An 18,712-nucleotide genomic window follows, 5' to 3' on the forward strand; every position below is an offset into this window, starting at 1 on the left:
TCACTCCAATCCGGCACAGGGTATTAAAGTCCCTGGAGTTCCCGGCGTGACCCGGCGGTGATGAACCTGGCTAGGATCTATGAGGATATGGGTTGGATCCCTGGCCTCGCTCAGTGGGTTAAGGATCCGGTGTGGCCGTGAACTGTGGTGTAGTTTGCAGATATGGCTCGGATCCCACGTTGCTGTGGCTGTGGCGTAGACCGGCAGCTGTAGCTCGGATTCGACCCCTAGCCTGGAACCTTCCATATTCCGCACATATGCCCTAAAAGGTAATAAAGTCCCTGACCCCCAGGGTTCTGTGGGGCCCTTTTTATACCCCTTTGCTCCACAGACTCCTTTGTTCAGCAAATATGGATCCCTGTGTCACAGGTGGTGAGATGAGAAGAAAGAAGCCCCGGCTCCTGTCCTCAGGGTACCCGCATTCAAGCTGGGGACACAGACCATGCCACTGAGGTCTGTGTGCGTGCTGAGGAGGGAGAGAGGTTCTGCCCCAGGAGGAGGTGTGGGGCGGAGTGAGAACTTCTCAGGAGCCGAGACTATGGAGGCAGGACAGGAGGTCTGCTCAGCATCCCGGCCTTGCGTGTCTATCCATAGCGCAGGGCTTCTTAACTCCTCCAGGTCGCCTCAGATCTTGGATTTAGCCACCCCTGTCCCCCTGCCCGGCGGCTTTTACTCCTTGTTCATCATCAGAATGTGCATATTGTAGTTACAGTAGGGTATACAGTGTCCTGTGATGTGTAGCAGGGTAATTGAAAAGACAGATTTCAGGAGCTCCCGCTGTGGCACAGCTGCTGGGATACGGGTTTGATTCCCCGCGGGGCACAGTGGGTTAGGGATCTGGAGTTGCCGCACCTGGGGCTTCGGTCGAGACGGTGGCTCCGATCTGATCCCTGGTCGGGGAGCCCCATGTGCCGAGGGACAGCCAAAAATGACCACAAAGGAAAAAAACGGATTTCACAGTCAGGTCGAAGGTACCTAATTCTCTCTTCCTCGGTTTCCACATTGAAGAAGTAAAGATTCTGGTTTCCAAGGAAGGTTAAGAGAGAGAGGACCAAGGTCAAGGAGAAGCATTTTGAGGGAAGTGAAACTAGTTTGTGTTAGTGTAATGGTGTATTTAGGACTTTATGCATTTGGTGAGACTTAGAGAACAGTGTACCCAAGAGTGACCTCTAGTGTAAACTGTGGACTTCGCCTAATAATGATCGATCAATACTGGTTCATTAATTCTAACAAATTGTCCCACACCAATGCAGGATATTAATAACAGAAAACTGGAAAGAGAGGAAGTATATGGAACTTCTTATAATTTCAACTTTTCTGTAAACCTAAAATTGCTGGAAAAAGTCTATTAATTTTAAAAATTTAAAAAAACGAAGGTGTAATAAAGACATTTCCAAAAAAAAAAAAAGATACTAGTAAATCTAACTTCACAAGATTGTGCAAAGAGTAAGTGCAGCAATATAAGTATGGTGCTTAGCACACTACCTGACAGATAATAATAACAACGTTGTCATTGATGTTAGCTATTGTAACTTTTATTTCTTTAAATTTTTTTTTTTAATCTTTTCGTCTTTTCTAGGGCCGCACTCAAGGCATATGGAGGTTCCCAGGCTAGGGGTCTAATCGGAGCTACAGCCACAGGCCTACGCCAGAGCCACAGCAACGAGGGATCTGAGCCCCATCTGCGACCTACACCACAGCTCACAGCAACGCTAGATCCTTAACCCACTGAGCGAGGCCGGGGGTGGAAACCCGCAACCTCATGGTTCCTAATCAGATCCGATAACCACTGCCCCATGATGGGAACTCCCTAACATATTTTATTCCTGCCTACCACGCACCATTTTTCCCTCCAGTTTTATTGACATGTAACTGACATACAGCCCCTGTGTGAGTTGAAGGCGTACAGCACACCGATTTGACTTGCACTGGGAAATGATCATTAAAATAAGTTTAGTAAACATACATCATCTTATATAGATACAAAATTAAAGAAATAGAAAAACAATTTTTTTCCCCTTGTGATGAGAACTCTCAGGACTTGCTGTCAGCTGCTGTCATATATTATGCACTATTAGGTAACGAACAAGACAGAAAAGATTCCTGCTTAATGGGGCTGGAAGACATTCCATCATTTTATCTTATCGTTGTTTATATTGTTGTATTTCTGTATTGTTTCGGTCCACCCCACTACATAGTGTTTCCTGAGGTGATATTCTTTTGTGTTTTGAATGGCAGGCTGTCTAGAAGTGTGGATGCAGGTTCATACCTCCTTGTTAACCAGCGATCTGGTGTCATTTACTTGGATTGAGAACTTTTTCTTTTTGGTGTGAGACCCCCAGCAATGAATAAACTCAAGAGAATTCTTTCGTTTCAAACCATATGTACTTAGTTCCTTTCTGGGGTTCTAGGTGAATTAAAACAATGGTCCCTACAACTGCTTGGGGATAAAAGACCAAAGCCCTGGGGATAAAATGGGGGGGGAAGAGTTATCCAAACACTAAGGCAAGGGAGAGTCATTTACAGGAACGATTGATGTAGTTGGGATAACTTAGGAATTTCATGGGAGGAGGGAGAAACTAGACTAACATCTTGACGTGTTGGTGTGGGTGGGAAGATCAAGAGAAGATTCTGGGAGGCTGGAAATGAAGACGAACATTGCGATGTGTTCATTTTTACGTTGCATGGAGGGTAGGACCTCATGGGATCCCGAACGTGATTGTAGAAGGGGAGGAGTCTTGGGAATCAGAGTTGATGAGAGCAGTGGGTGGTGATGGGGAAACAGAGAGGAAAGGACGTAGAAGATACGCATTTTAAAGATGAAACCAACAGAACCTACTTATAAAAAATAATAAAGCCCTTACAGTTTCAAAGTGAGTTCACCACAATGTGGCTTGGCCTGGCATTCCTGCTCACAGAATTGGTGTCGAGATCAGCAGAGGTTCTTAACTACATCATACCAATGTCCCCTTTTTGTTACATATATATATATATATATTTTTTTTTTTTGCTTTTTAGGACCACACCTGTGGCATATGGAGGTTCTCAGGTTAGGAGTCCAATTAGAGCTGTAGCCGCTGGCCTACACCACAGCAATGCCACATCTGAGCCACGTCTGCGACCTACACCATAGCTCATGGCAACGCCGGATCCCTAACCCACTGAGCGAGGCCAGGGATCAAACCTGCAACCTCGTGGATGCTAGTCGGATTCATTTCCACTGTGCCATGATGGGAACTCCAGTTACCAATATTTTAATGAGCTCTTTAGTCTCCTCAAATCATTACTAATATATTGACACATGTAATCTTGAAAATAGCAACATAATGCTTTACTGTAAATAAAGGAAAATTCGAAGAGAGTAGTTAAAAGTGTGCATTACAATATTTAAAAGCCCAGACATGACTACACTGCAAGACATGAGGAGGTGGTCAGATACCCCTATAGACAGGGTGACAACTACTAATACAGACCCATAGAGGTGTGTTAGTAACTCACATGCCACAGGCGGCATGACCTTCAGTGACACCATTCTTCAAAATGGTGAGTGACTTGGTAAAGTCCCAACAGGAAGAAGTACAGTCTTCCCTTAGTAATTCAGCAGTTGTTGCAGTCCCAAGAATTTAGCTATGGAAACCATGCAAAAATACTTCGACAAGTAAGTGAAACAGAGTTAAGTTCTGTGCTCAAATAATTATAAACAGTTTTTACCAGTGTTCCGGCTGTGGTGCAACAGGATCAGCAGTGTCCTTCACAGAAAAAGTTTGTTGGAGTTCCTGCTGTGGTTGCAATGGGACGCAGGTTCAATCCCAGCCCAGTGTGGTAGGTTAAAGGATCCGGCATTGCCACAGCTGCTGCATAGGTTGCAACTGCTGCTCCGATCTGATCCCTGGCCCAGGAACCCCATATGCCACGGGGCCACCAAAAAAAAGAAAAACAAAAAAAGCAGGTTTTACCTGCAGAAGGTGCTTTGAAAAATCTTGCAGATGTGGGACAACTTTTGCATTGTGCAAGACTAAGGCATTTTGCAACATCTCACATTTTTTGGTCCCCAGCCATTAGATGCCAGAGAGCGCTCACCTACCCCCATCAAACAGCAGTGCCCCCAAGATTTCACAACCCCAGGGAACAGTACTGCCCTCACCGAGAACCACTGGCTGCATGCTGGTTCTCAGGTTTCCACCGCATGACTCAAGGACAGTGACAGATAAGGAAGCTGGGAGGGGGAAAATTTGGATGTTGAGCCAGAAAAGCACCGGGCTGCAGTGCTTTAGTCCTCAGTCAAGGAATAAAGTCAGGTCACTTTCATAAATTCTTCAGATCTGGCTCTTCCCACCTGGTTAGAGTTTCAAGTTCTGAGACTAGAGAGGCGATAAAATGGGGGTGGGGGGCAGTTATTTTGTAGAAATGAATGCAAACCATGATAGGCTTATTCCCCTTAAGAGCCAGCGAACCCAGTCTAGTCCCCTGCCCTCCCCATGGGCTCATCAATAGGCATACACTGTGTCTCAAGAATTCGAGAGAAAGCTGGTTCTAACATGAATTCTTGAAACATTTTTGAAATTTAATCTTTGTTATCCTTTCAACTACAGGTATGATCTTATTCCCCACTGCTTTTTTTTTTTTTTTTCAGTTTTGTAAAGCATGCAATAACGTCTAATCCCTCTTGGCATTTGCAGTTTGCACAGTTGAATGTCTTGAGCAGATGTGCTTGCTGGTCTAGCATCAGCAACTCTGCCTGTTGCCTTCTGCTTGGGAGGCTTAAATCAGATAAAACTAAAAGGTTTGATTTCCTTGGGTCCTTTTCAGAAGATCTTGAGCCTTAGATTTTCATTTAACAACGATATGACGCACAGACACCCTCTTTCACAAATGTGAATGGGCTGTATTTGGTGTGTCAGTACTCATTTGGCCCAAAGGTATTGGACATGCTTCAAAGGGCAAGCCAGTGAAAACATTCCAAGGACATAGAGCTGTTTGCAACCTTAATCCAGGACCATGTTTGCCCTTTTGTCAGTCACATGCATACTCTTCACGGGACAGCAGGTTAGGCACGTGAGGACATCAGAAGTGAACTATGAGTTCCCTTTGTGGCTCAGCGGTTAGCAAACCCGATTAGGATCCACGAGGACGTGAGTTTGATCCCTGGCCTCGATCAGTGGGTTGAGGATTCGGTGTTGCTGTGAGCTGTAGTGTAGGTTGCAGTTTAGTAGAGAAAAAAGTGCACCCCCCCCCCCAAACAAAAGAAAGGAGAAAACAACATTTCTGGGGAAAGAAGATGGAAATACTTACTGCAGAATCTTTTTTTTTTTTTTTTTGGTGGGGGGAGGTCAACCTAAATTTTAATAGGTGTTCAATGGGAATAATCCTACCTACCCTCTTATTTATTTTATTTTTTATTTTTATTTATTTATTTTTTTGGTCTTTTTGTTATTTCTTTGGGCCGCTCCCACGGCATATGGAGGTTCCTAGGCTAGGGGTCGAATCCGAGCTGTAGCCACTGGCTTACGCCAGAGCCACAGCAACTCGGGATCCGAGCCGCGTCTGCAACCTACACCACAGCTCACGGCAACGCCAGATCCTTAACCCACTGAGCAAGGGCAGGGACCGAACCTGCAACCTCATGGTTCCTAGTCGGATTCGTTAACCACTGCGCCACGACGGGAACTCCTCTTATTTATTTTAAAAGGAAAATTCAAATGGGGAGTCTAATAAGAAAAAAGGCATTACTTCAACTAATGTGTTATTACTGTTATAATTCTATAGAAGCGTTATTTTAGTTTTTAGGAGTCATGACCTCTGAAGGTCCCATTTTTTAAAATTAATTTTAAAAATTGAGGTATAGTTGATTTACAATGTTGTGTTTCAGGTGTACAGCAAATGATTCAGTTACACACACACACACACACACACACACACACACACACACACACACACAGCTGTTCTCTTTCAGATTCTTTTCCCATATAGGTTATTGCAGAATATTGACTAGAGATCCCTGTGTTATATGGTGGGTCCTTGTTACACTTATTTTATATATAGTAGTTTGTATATGTTAGTCCCAACCTCCTAATTTATTACCCCTTCCTTCCCTTTTGGAGACCTTAGGATTGTTCAGAATGACATTTTTGATGCCTCAAGATTTCCAACATTTAACAACCTAGAATTTGGAGATACTGTGACTAAATCATTATTTCAGCCAACGTGTCAGGCGTACCAACTTTGGTGCTGTCTTACACTTTTTAGCCAATTTTCTGAGCCACCCCACCCCACCCCACCCGTGCTGCCCCAGCTTCCATCCTGATGTCTGCAGCTTTCGGTTAAAATTCAGACTGAAGTCTAGCAGGGAATGAAAATAACTGATGATGTCAAAGGGAACAAAAATAGGACTTAGAGGAAAATCTTCACCTTTCACTGGGGTTGTCAAGGTTCACATACCAAGAGGGAAACCTCCCCTTCAGAGAGAGAGCTTCTGAAAAACAACAGCATATGTGATGCCACTAAATTATAGCGTTAGAGCTATAAAGGCTGAGCATGTCCATAAATTAAATTTGAATTTCTTCTCCCCAGCCAACCCAGCCAGTCTCGCCATCTTGGATGGATTTACCTATGGGATCCAGTGCTTCTTAATGTTGCTAATTTTTTGTAAAGATAGTCATTGAGCCTGAACCCTTTTGTTGGAACAGGACAGCTGGGAAGTGGTGGAAGGATTGAGGGGAGAAATGACCTTCACCCAGGAGCCACCAGTTCAGAAAGGATTTTTGCTGAAAAAGCGGAAATGGCCCTTAAAAGGCTGGCACAAGGTAAGAACTGGCCTGGATCTCACCTTCTCTAGTGCTGGAGCTGCCCACTCAGGTCCCAGTTCCCAGTCCCTTGTGTTTAATTCCAAGTCGAGCACTGAGACCAAGCAAAGGATGTTGAAATGGGATGTCTTAATGAATCCTGCTTTCTTCCCCACAGAGATTCTTCTATCTGGACAAAGGAATCTTGAAATATGCCAAGAGCCACACCGACGTGAGTCGCCTTCTTAGTCCAGTGTGCTGTTGGCAGTTCTAAAGGGAAAGGGCTAGGGGTTGCCAACTTTTGGGTGAGACCGGGCACAGTTGGGATGCATTTCTCTGCCAGAAACCACGGAGGGGTGATGGGTCCCTCACGGGGGACAGAGCTGCCTGCTCCTCCATGTCCCTACCGCCCTGGGGTCTAGGTGGGCTCAGTTCATCTGCCAAGTGGGTGAACACCCTCCTAGGTATCCGGGCAGGTGCCCTGGTCTTAGGGTTTTGCTGTGGGGTCCCCTGGATGGGGGAGGACCTCTTCTCAGTGAGGTGACAGGAACAAAAGACAGGGCATGGCCCTCCCACCGCCAAGGGACTAAGGGGCCTGGTGGGGAAGACCCTTGGTGAAAGTGACAGGAGGTTCCCCTGTGTGTTGACCCCAGGCAGGTGGCCCACTCGGGCTGGGCATGGCTGTTTTCCTGCCCTCGCAGGGACCCTTGCTGGCCCAGCACCCCCTCCTCCGGCCTCACTCTGTGCCTCTCTCAGGGTGCCTGCTTGCCTCCGTGCCTGACCCTCGGCCGCCTGGCGGCGCTTCCTCCTCCTCTTTTTAAATCACTTCCAAATGAGTTTAGACACCTGGAACTAAACCTGCAGGAGGACACGGTGCAATGAACAGGTGACGTCACTGCTCTGGGAGTCCGTCCATGGGGCCAACTTCCTAGTTCCCTCACCCTCTAGCTTCTTCCCTTAGCGACGTGTAGACCTCTGGTGCCCTGTCCCTCTGTCACCTCATCTGCCAAAGGAAGAGATGCTTCCCCGGCACAGATTAAATACGGTGACACCTGTGCAGCTCGGTGCCCTTCACACCAAGTGCTTGAGAGGCCAGGGACGGTGGTCACTACTGGTGGATGTGGCAGGGCAGGGGGGAGGGAGGGAAGGCGGGTCCAGGACGTTTCTAGGGGTTTTAACTCCGTGGTTCCCAAGCGGCCCCCTCGGTGCCTCTGCAGATAGAGCGAGAGAAGCTGCACGGCTGCATTGATGTGGGGCTCTCGGTGATGTCTGTGAAGAAGTCGTCAAAGTGCATAGATCTGGACACTGAGGAGCACATTTACCATCTGAAGGTGAGACTGCGGCACAGGGGCTGTTCCCCCATCTGTCACCGAGGGATTGGCCGTTAGAGTACCATTGCTCCGTGCCTTTTGATTTTTGCTCTTTTGTTTGTTTGTTTCTTTTGCTTTTTAGCATAGCATATGGAGGTTTCCGGGCTAGGAGTCGAATCGGAGCTGCAGCTGCTGGCCCACACTACAGCCACAGCAATGCCAGATCTGAGCCACATGTCTGTGACCTACACTGCAGCTCACGGTAACACTGGATCCTTAACCCACTGAGCAAGGCCAGGGATCGAACCCACAGCCTCACGCATCATAGTCAGGTTTGTTTTCACTGAGACCCAGCGGGAACTCCAGTTGTGCCTTTTGAATTTCCAAACATCCAGCCAACGTGTAGAAGATTTTCAGTGTGAAAATGCTACTAAGGATGCTACGGACACTTGGGTGGGTCAGTTCTTCACTGTGTAGGACTGTCTCTCCCACTGCTGAAAGGTTGGCATCCTTGTCCCTCACCCTGTAAATCCCCCCCGCCCCATGACGATGACGTGGGTAACAACAGCAAAAATCTTCATGTCTCCAATACAGAACCTCTCTGCCTCCAGGCAGCACCACCTTTCAGGAAGCACCATCTACTGCAGGTTAGAATGTGCTTCCTGAAATACAATATGACATTTAGTCTGTGAAGCTTGTCTTATAACTTCAACTCATTTTATAGGGATTCCATTAAAATTCCGATATTCCACCAAATGGCAAGAACTTTTCCCCTAAAGGATGGGCCTTCACACAGTATCTCTGTAAGCTGCTTAATTGCCGTCTTCAGCCCGGTTCTCCTGCAGGTGGTATAGAGAGTTAAAAGCATGAGGCAAGAGCTTTGGAGATCCACGTCTGGTTCGCATCTTGACCTGGCTACTTACTAGCTTTTAGCCTTTGGCCCGTTACTTCATCTCGGAAAGTGGCAGTGTTCTCTGCCACCCCGGCAGGAGGAATGAGCAGGTTTATTCTGTAGGGCTGCACGTAGGAGACTTGGCATAATGCCTGACCCACTTGGAAGCTCAATAAGTTTCATTATTATATATAATTATTAGGTGGTTCCCAAGTGTTAGAAATTAATTGAGAAAATGTTGAGTCTTTTCTTCCTTGGGCAAATTACTTGAAATATTGGATCCGGGGACCGAGGGTTGGGAAAAGAGAAGTTTGAGGTTGTGAACGCCATGTCTTAGTGTGTGCCTCTTCTCCCAGAGCATGGCTGGGGTACTTGGACAAAGACATGCTTATTAGCGCATCTGTGTGGTCCCTGGACTGCCCAGATCCATCAAATTCATACTGTTTCCCAAGCCTAAGCCCCTGTGCCTGTGGGTGTAGTTAATTGATTTGTTTTGGGTTTTGTTTTGTTTTCTTTTGTCTTTTTAGGGCCACACCCTTGGCATATGGAGGTTCCCAGGCTCATGGTCCAATCAGAGCTAAACCTCTAGGCCTACATCCCAGCTCACAGCAACGCCGGATCCTTCACCCACTGAATGAGGCCAGGGATTGAACCCACGTCCTCATGGATGCTCGTTGGATTTGCCAATCCTGTTTAACCAGTTAAAAATGAAGTGAGGGGAATGTTCTGAGTACTGTTTTTTTGTTGTTGTTGTTTTTTGGGTTGGTTTTTGGTTTTTTTTGTTTTGTTTTTTTGCATTTTAGTGCTGCACCTGCCACATATGGAAGTTCCCAGGCTAGGGATTGAATCAGAGCTTTACCTGCTGGCCTACACCATAGCCATAGCAACTGGGGATCTGAGCCACATCTGTAACCTACACCACAGCTCATTGCAATGCTGGATCCTTAACTCACTGATTGAAGCCAGGGATAGAACCCACATCCTCACGATACTAGTCAGGTTTGTAACCCGCTGAGCCACAATGGCAACTCCTGAGCACTAACTTTCAATGGCCTCTGAGAGTAGATCAGTGCAAAGGGTGATAGAGAGTCCTGTAAAATGCCTATTAACAACATCTAGGAAATAAAATACTTTTAAAGAACATAATTTAGGGGAGACAAATAGATGCAAAGCTGTATTGCTTCTACCTGTAAACGACACATCCTGTACCACCTGGAAAGGTTTTAAGTCTTGTATGAACTTTTTTTTTGCCATGCCTGCAGCATATGGAAGTTCCCGGACTGGGGATCAAACCCATGCCACAGCAGTGACCCAAGCTGCTGCAGTAACAATGTAGAATCCTTCACCTGATGCCCCACCAGGGAACTCTGAAGTCTTATATGTACTTATAATCAACACAACAAACATAAGTGACAATCAAACACTTCCTGAATGAAGGATGTTGCTGATGCTTATTTCCACATCCTTGCTCTCAGTAGCAGCATTAGTAAAGATTTTAACTGGATTGACCTGGATTTTTCTTCTTAGGAGTTAACTTCCCATGCATCCTTTTGGGGTCTTTTAAATTGCCACTTCATGAGTCTGTTCTCATACATATAACTACCTGTCATCTTTCATTTTGAAAATAGGAATACACCATCATACACACACAGAAATATTGACTATTAAGAAAGAGCTATGCTATATAGGTGCTTGTTATATTCTTTTTAGTAGTTTTATGCACATTTGAAATATTTTTTATTATTTTTTCTAATGATTTTTATTTTTTCCATTATAGTTGGTTTACCGTGTTCTGTCAGTTTCTACTGTATGGCAAAGTGACCCAGTCACACATATATACATTCTTTTTCTCACATTATCCTCCATCATGTTCCATCACAAGTGACTAGATAGAGTTCCCTGTGCTATACAGCAGGCCCTCATTGCGTATCCACTCCAAATGCAATAGTTATAAATGCATCTATTAACCCCAAACTCCCAGTCCGTCCCACTCCCACCCCCTCCCTCCCTCTTGGCATCTACAAGTTTGTTCTCCAAGTCCATGAGTTTTTCTCCAAGTCCATGAGTTTTCTGTGGAAAGGTTCATTTGTTCTGTATATTAGATTCCAGATATAAGTGATAGCATAGGATATTTGTCTCTCTCTTTCTGACTTACTTCACTTGGTATGAGAGTCTCTAGTTCCATACATGTTACTGCAGATGGCATTATTTTGTTCTTTTTGTGGCTGAGTAGTATTCCATTGTGTATATGTACCACATCTTCTTAATCCATTCATCTGTCGATGGACATTTAGGTGGTTCCCAATTTCTTGGCTATGGTGAGTAGAGCTGCAATGAACATATGGGTGCATGTATCTTTTTCAAAGAAAGTTTTGTCCAGATACATGCCCAAGAGTGGGATTGCTGGGTCATACGGTAGTTCTATGTATAGTTTTCTATGGTACGTCTATACTGTTTTCCATAGTGGTTGTACCAGTGTACATTCCCACCAACAGTGAAGGAGGGTTAAATATTTTATAGTAAAAGTTAGTTGACACAAAAATTATTCTTCATAAAAATTAGACATTGATCACCACTCAGAATGTCAAAGAGTTTATGTGTGTTTGAAAAATCCTGGAAATCAGAACTCCCATCGTGGCACAGGGGAAACGAATCCAACTAGGAACCATGAGGTTGGGGCTTCGATCCCTGGCCTCGCTCAGTGGGTTAAGGATCCGGTGCTACCGTGAGCTTTGGTGTAGGTTGCAGATGTGGCTCGGATCTGGCGTTGCTGTGGCTGTGGTGTAGGTTGGCAGCTATAGCTCCGATTGGACCCCTAGCCTGGGAACCTCCATATGCCGTGGGTGCGGCCCTAAAAAGACAAAAAAAAAGAGACAAAAAAATAAGAAAAATCCTGAAAATCACTGATTATGCTTTGTCAGGTTTTTGTTTTCTGCCTCTAAAAGTGGGAGAAATGTTAAATAACCTTCGTGCTCATTAACATATATTCCTCAGCAGTGTCTTCTTTGTCAGAGAAGATGAACAACGTTAAATATTTTAGGAAGAATTTACTAATTCATTCCAGTTCAGAGAAGATTGATCTAAAAAGTGTGAATAATATGAGTTTTTTCTTTTTTTCTTTTTGGCCATCCCGAGGCATATGAAGTTCCGTGGGCACGAAGTTCCCTCTAAAGTACAGCTGAGGCAATGGTGGATCTCTAATCCACTATGCCAGGCTGGGGATTGAACCTGCGTCCCAGTGCTCCCAAGACGCTGCTGATCCTGTTGTGCCACAGCAGGAACTCCCAGAGTTTTGTTTTTGTTTCCATCTTGTCTTTCTTTAGGGCTGTACCTGCAGCATATCAAAGTTCCCAGGCTAGGGGTCGAATCAGAGCTGCAGTTCCTGGCCTATGCCACAGCCACAACAACTCAGGATCCAAGCTGCGTCTGCAGTTTATACCATAGCTCATGGCAATGCTAGATCTTTAACCCACCGAGTAAGGCCAGGGACTGAACCTGTGTGTTTTCATGGATACTAGTCAGATTCGTTACCCCTGAGCCACGATTGTGCCCCAGGTTTTGTTTTGTTTTGTTTTTTTCTCTTCTTTTTTTAATGGTGCTCCTATTTTCAATAGGGATAGGCAGGAGAAACTGAGACAAGAGAATTTGGAAATACTTTAAGAGACAGATAAAGATAAATTTCAAATGGCTGTTGAATATTTCCTAACATCCGCGTAACAATTGGGCTTCTTCACAGAATGCTAAATACATCGTTTACAAAAGCCATTTTCACTCTCCATCTCCTCCTCAGGCTTGTTCCATGTAAACTAAGACAATACACTGACATTTCCACATTTCTACACGTGTGGGCCTGTAGAGGTGCCAGGAGGAACCTTGATGCGATGACTAATCGTTCCTTAGAGGGAGTGACATGCTTGTCTGCTTTAATCTGACACAATCCAGGTGAAGTCGGAAGAAGTCTTCGATGAGTGGGTGTCCAGACTCCGCCACCACAGGCTGTACCGTCAGAATGAAATCGCCATGTTTCCGCATGAAGCGAATCACCTCTTTCCAGCATCTGCCGCCCCCGATGCTGCATCTGGGGTCTTGGACTCCGTCTCAAGTAGGAAGGTAGTGATTTGCCACTGACGCATCTAAAGGAAGGGGGTGTCCGTTCTCGGGGGCTGTATGTGGGGAAGGAAAGGTCTGCAGGAAGGAGCAGGCTAAGCTTGAGCTGCTTCATCTGTGTGTCCACTCGGCCTGAACCAGGGCCAGGGGAGCGCCTGTTAATGCTGAGACCCTATCTGAAGCACAGCCTGTATGGAGGGATTTAATATCCCCAAACGTTGCAGCTTTCTCTTGATCCCTTTGACTCTGGGTTGCTTCTCTGGTTGTTAAATGCAGGACCGTGCATGGATCCCCACACAGAATTGCAACATCTTTCCCAACGTGTGTGTCCCCATTTCAGTGTGGTTGTCACTTGATAGGAAGAATAATCAGGGAGGGCAGTCCAAGGGCCCACAGCCTTGCTTGGCCACCCAGGGTGACAGCTGGGGGGAGTGGGAGGCGGGGGGGGGGGGGGGGGGGGGGGGGGTGGTGCTCAGCCCATCCAGAAGAGTTCTTTGCTGGAAGCTTCATTCTCATTACCAGCCGATGGGTTCCTTTAGCAAGGAGCCCACTCTGTTAGCCTTTATCCTTAAGCGTTCCCCCGGGCTCTGTTTTTATTTGCATTGTGCTTTTTGTCATCCGGGCAACAGCGCAGCATATCCAAGCAGAATTCGTTTCAAACCGGAAGCAATGTATCTTTTTCTTGCGGTGGGGAGACTCGCGTTCCGTCGTGGTTACAGTCTTCAGAGGACATGGAAAAGTGCTCCAAAGGTACAGTGACTCGAAACTCCTGCTTCTTTCTGTCGAAACCCCTGCTCGTAGATGACCCTGGTTTGGTCTTTCCACCCCGGATGAACTTGAATCCTTCTGTCTTCCCTGTCATACTTTGCATAGGAGGTTCTGCACGCACGATCCACAGAAGGCGTTTTCTTTACCGAGTGTCAAGTCCTCTCCCGGGTGTGCGTGCAGGCAGATTTCCTCTTCTGCTCTTTGAGCACTGATGCCTGAGTTCGGCCTGACCGGCTACCTCAGAGCCTCCAGGGGCGGGGTCTGCGTAGTTTGCTGTATTTTTTTTTTTTTTTAAGTGCCAAAAATGATCCCGATGCACAGCCAAGAATTTAAAACACGGTTCCAGGGGTGAGTAGGTGAACCACACGGAGGTCCCCACCGAACAGGTGTTCTCTAGCCTGGCTGCACATTCCAATCGCCAAGAGAGATTTTCACATGCAGAGACACCGAAGAATCTCTTTAAATGAGTGTGGGCCCTGGCATTGCTAGTTTTCTGTCGTTAATCAAGTGATTCTGATAAGGAGCAGGGTTGAGATTTCTTGCCATGTGGAAGCTCAGTGTTCTCAACCTTAATTAGCTGAGAATCACCCGGGAAACAACAACAAAAAGTCACGTATGGGATTGGAAATTTCTAATTTAATTGTCTGGGGATGGGTCTTGGATGTAGGTAATTTTTAAAATGTCCCCCATATATTTTATTTATTTATTTAGGTATTTACTTACGCATTTATTTATTTGCTCCTGGTATGCTGTAAAGTCTAGGCATGGTTTAGAACCACTACCAGAGAAAGATGCCTGGTAGCAGCCATGAAAATTGTATTTTCCCCAGCTGAATGCAGGTATTATCACCCCTGGGACCATGTGACTGTTGTCCATCCAATAAATATGAGCTTCACTGAGTGACATTTTGGGACAATAGTAGTCCCCAAACCATTGCCCCTGGACCAGCTGCATGGCTCGGCCTGGGAACCTGTTAGAATTGCAGATTCTCAGCCTTGACCCAGAAAGACTAAATCAGAAACAGGGATGGTGGAGCAGGAGTGGAGTCTGGTGAGTTGCGGTTCAGCCCGTTCTGCAGGCGGCTCTGATGATACCAAAGATGGAGAGCCACGACCTCTTTATCAGCAGAAAAAAGCCACCATCAGAAAAAGCCAACCCTAACCCCAACCCTAACCCTAACCCCAATGAGAACTAGCTTTGAGTTTAGGACCCAGAAACTGGTCTGAGGATGCTCGTAGGTCCCCTCAGGTCGGTCTGCATGGGATCATCATGGTCCTTATCAGGTCCACGGTCAACAGCGTTATCCTCAGCGATACACCCTTCATTTCAGTTTCATTCATCTGATTTCCATTCGTGTAGCTTGGTCCTTATGATTGAATAGTGTTAGCCTGTTATTGCAAGATGAGAAATAACACTGATGCTGGGGGGATGCGGATGAGGATGATGGCTGATTTATTTCCTGTTTACACTATGCTGGGTACTCTAAAAATATTCTGCATTTATCAACTCATTTAACTCACAGCTATCCTGTAAGCTAGGTAGGTAATTATCCCCATTTTCCAAATGAGGAAATTAAGACACAGACAAATAATTTGCCCGGGATTCACACTTCATTAAGCGCATTCAGCCTGAGGCAACCTGATTCTCCAGGTCTGTGCCCTGAGCCACAACGGTCTACTGTCTCTCCTGTAAAAAAGGAAGTAACAGTTCCTATCCTGCCGGATGGAAAAACAAATACAGATAAATGAAAAAAGTAGCTGGCACTAGCACAGTGAAGCCTGAATGAAGATAAGTGCATGTCAGTCCTCCTGTCACTTTTGTCCCACAGACCTGGCACACTGTCATGCCTACCTGGTGGAGATGAGCCAGCTCCTGCAAAGCATGGACGTCCTGCACCGGACGTATTCTGCGCCAGCTATCAATGCCATCCAGGTTAGCCACACCCCGCTGCTGTTTACCCTCTGGTGCTCTTCCGCTTTCCTCTCCCACCCCCTGCAGCCTTTCACCAACAGTGGGACGTTGCCGGGTTGGTTGCTTCAGCCGCATTCGAAGGGATGGAAGTGGCCCCTTTGGTGTGGATCTTGCCCATGGGTTTGGGATCTTCCCCATGGGTTTGGGGGCCCTTACTGTCTGCTCTCTCTCCTGTTTTGAAACAAAGGGTGGAGCTTTTGAAAGTCCCAAAAAAGAAAAAAGATCACACAGGAGGTGGCGGTCCAGAGCTATTGGCAAAGATGCTAAAGGAACGCTTCAGGTAACCGATGCTTCCCCCAACAGACTGGTCTCCTCACGGACCCCGCTCTGCACGCCCCCTGCTGGGGGCCACTTGGACGGTAATAAAAGAGTAGACAAGTGAACATTCTGTGGTTATTCTCTCAAATACTCTGTGCAGAGACAGGAGTTCAATCACGTAGATTTTCTGGCTACTAAAATAAGCACATCATGGGTATTGATTAGAGGGAAAAATGGCATGAGGTTGGGGGGCTGCAGCCCTTTCTAGGGTTTGGTTTCCCCTTCTTAATGCTTAGCCTGCCTGCTCACTTCCCCACTGTACACCTTGTTCTGTGCTGCTCGCCATCCCTCTGAGCCTCTTGGCTGGAGTCTCTGGGGACAGGACTTTGTACAGACTTTTTTTTGCCTTTTGTCTCCAACCTTCCAATCCCCTATCAGAAGTTCACTGCTTCACGCTAGCCCCTGACTTTCCCCGTGCACAGCTAACCCAGAAGCCACGATTTGCTGCTCTTTGGGTCATGTTAGATTGCAGCATTACCGGGGTCAAAATAAATCAGAAACTTACAGATAAATCAGCTGTTATACTCTCATATAACTGGTCCAAAGCACTTTATGGATTGAAGTTGAACACTTTCAAAGCAAAGAATGGTTCGTAGACAAACATGTCAGAAGTAGGTTTGTTTTGTAGAACCATCAGGTGCAAATAAAGAGGACTTTTTTTTTTTTTTTTGTCTTTGTCTTTTTAGGGCCGTACCTGTGGCATATGGAGGTTCCCAGGCTAGGGGTCTAATCTGAGCTGTAATTGCCAGCCACAGCCACAGCAACTCAGGAACCGAGCCACATCTGCGACCTATACCACAGTTCACGGCAACACCAGATCCTTAACCCCCTGAGGGAGGCCAAGGATCAAACCCACAACCTCATGGTTCCTAGTTGGATTTGTTTCTGCTGCGCCATGATGGGAATTCCAAGACGACATTTTTAAACCTACCCCATTAACTATTAACAGCCTAGATCCTGGAAGATTATTGCCAGGAGGAAAGAAGTGAATATAAATGAGACAGCACCTGGCCACTTTAGATATCATTTTCAACCTGTAGCTTTAATGCTGCCATCATCTTCCAAAGGATGTTATGATTTCTCACCCATTTTTATTTTGCAAGAAGCCAGGGAAAGTTGCCACGGAAAATGTTTTCCTGAGTTTTCGTTTATATTTCATATAAGTTATCACGCAACAGAAAGGCTTTTCTACATAACATTCCTCTTTTACTACTTTCCAATCTTAGAAACAAGTAAATATTCTAAGCAATTTACATCTAAAAAGAAATATCTCCCTTTGGTGTCCCTTCAGGTCCCTAAGCCTTTTCCTGGCCCGATAAGACTACATTCCTCCAACCCTAATTTGTCAACACTAGATTTTGGAGAAGAGAAGAATTATTCGGATGGCTCTGAAACCTCATCAGAGTTTTCTAAAATGCAGGAAGATCTGTGTCATATTGCCCATAAAGGTAAATGAGTTTTCTTTCCTCCTAATGCGGTTGATGAAACTGTTAAATGCTTGTCTGAATGTGGGCTGTCCTTGGAGAGAGAATCTTTAGTTGGTTCATTTTCTGCTCTGTTAGGATTTCAAGCAATCTAGTTTTTATTTTATTTTATTTCCCTGGTAGCAGGGTTGTATTGGCAAGAAGTTTCTTTTTAACTCTCTGGGGAGAAAGTAAGAGCCCTAGGTATCAGTTAAAAGCTGAACGATTCATATGCTGCTGCTGAGAGCAGAAACTGGTACTTTTCTGGAAGACCATATGACATTATGTTTCAGCTGTTTTTCATTCTGCCTATCCAGCAGTTTCACTTTGAAGAATTCATTTGTAGGAATTAATTTCAGAATTATCCAAAGATATCCACTGTAGCATTGCTTATCATATCAAAAATGAGAAATAGATTTTCAACATCATTAGGAAAATGCAAATCAAAACAATGATGAGACATTAACACCTATTAGAATAGCTAAAATTAAAAAAAATATATGTTGACAGCTGATGAGGTTATAGAGGAACTGGATGTCTCATATATTGTTGGTTGCAATGCAAGATGGTAATAGTTTGGCAGTTTGATATAAAACCAAACTTGTACTTACCATACAACCCAACGTGCACATTCCTGGGCATTTATTCCAGAGAGACAAAAACTTAAGTCTGCACAAAAATCTACACACAAATGTTCAGAGCAGGTTTATTTAGGCTAACCAAAGACTGGAACAATCCAAGTATCCTTCAGCAGATAAATGGTTAAACAAAATGTGGTACATCCATACAGTGGAGTACTACATAGCACTGAAAAAGAATGAACTGTGGATACACACCACAATGGAAGGGCTCTCAAGGGCATTATGCTGACTGAAACTAGCCAATCTCAAGAGGTTTCATAGTATATGATTACGCTAATGAACACTTTTGAAGTGATATCATTATAGAGATAGAGAAGTGATTAGTGGTTGCGAGAAGGCAGGGACAAGGAGGAAGAAAGGAGGGAAAATATGGATGTGATTATAAAAGGGTAGTAAGAGGAATCTTGGTGGTGATGGAAAGCTCTGTATCCTGATTCTGGTGGTGGTTCCTCGAATCTAG

The 18,712-nt window shown here is 45.3% G+C and overlaps 1 protein-coding gene across 2 annotated transcripts in view; it reads left to right on the forward strand.

Moving 5' to 3' along the window:
* OSBPL3 (oxysterol binding protein like 3) overlaps nt 1–18,712 on the forward strand; it is a 190,542-nt gene that overhangs the window by 107,408 nt on the left and 64,422 nt on the right. For both annotated transcript variants that reach the window (XM_047763555.1, XM_047763556.1), the window contains exons 3-10: nt 6,687–6,803; nt 6,961–7,014; nt 8,000–8,113; nt 12,927–13,094; nt 13,721–13,841; nt 15,688–15,791; nt 16,018–16,110; nt 17,440–17,596. In XM_047763555.1, the coding sequence (XP_047619511.1) occupies nt 6,687–6,803; nt 6,961–7,014; nt 8,000–8,113; nt 12,927–13,094; nt 13,721–13,841; nt 15,688–15,791; nt 16,018–16,110; nt 17,440–17,596 (928 nt within the window). The remainder of the gene's footprint in view (nt 1–6,686; nt 6,804–6,960; nt 7,015–7,999; nt 8,114–12,926; nt 13,095–13,720; nt 13,842–15,687; nt 15,792–16,017; nt 16,111–17,439; nt 17,597–18,712) is intronic.

The sequence above is a fragment of the Phacochoerus africanus genome, chromosome 16 (genome assembly GCF_016906955.1).
Source record: "Phacochoerus africanus isolate WHEZ1 chromosome 16, ROS_Pafr_v1, whole genome shotgun sequence".
NCBI classification, from domain to species: domain Eukaryota; kingdom Metazoa; phylum Chordata; class Mammalia; order Artiodactyla; family Suidae; genus Phacochoerus; species Phacochoerus africanus.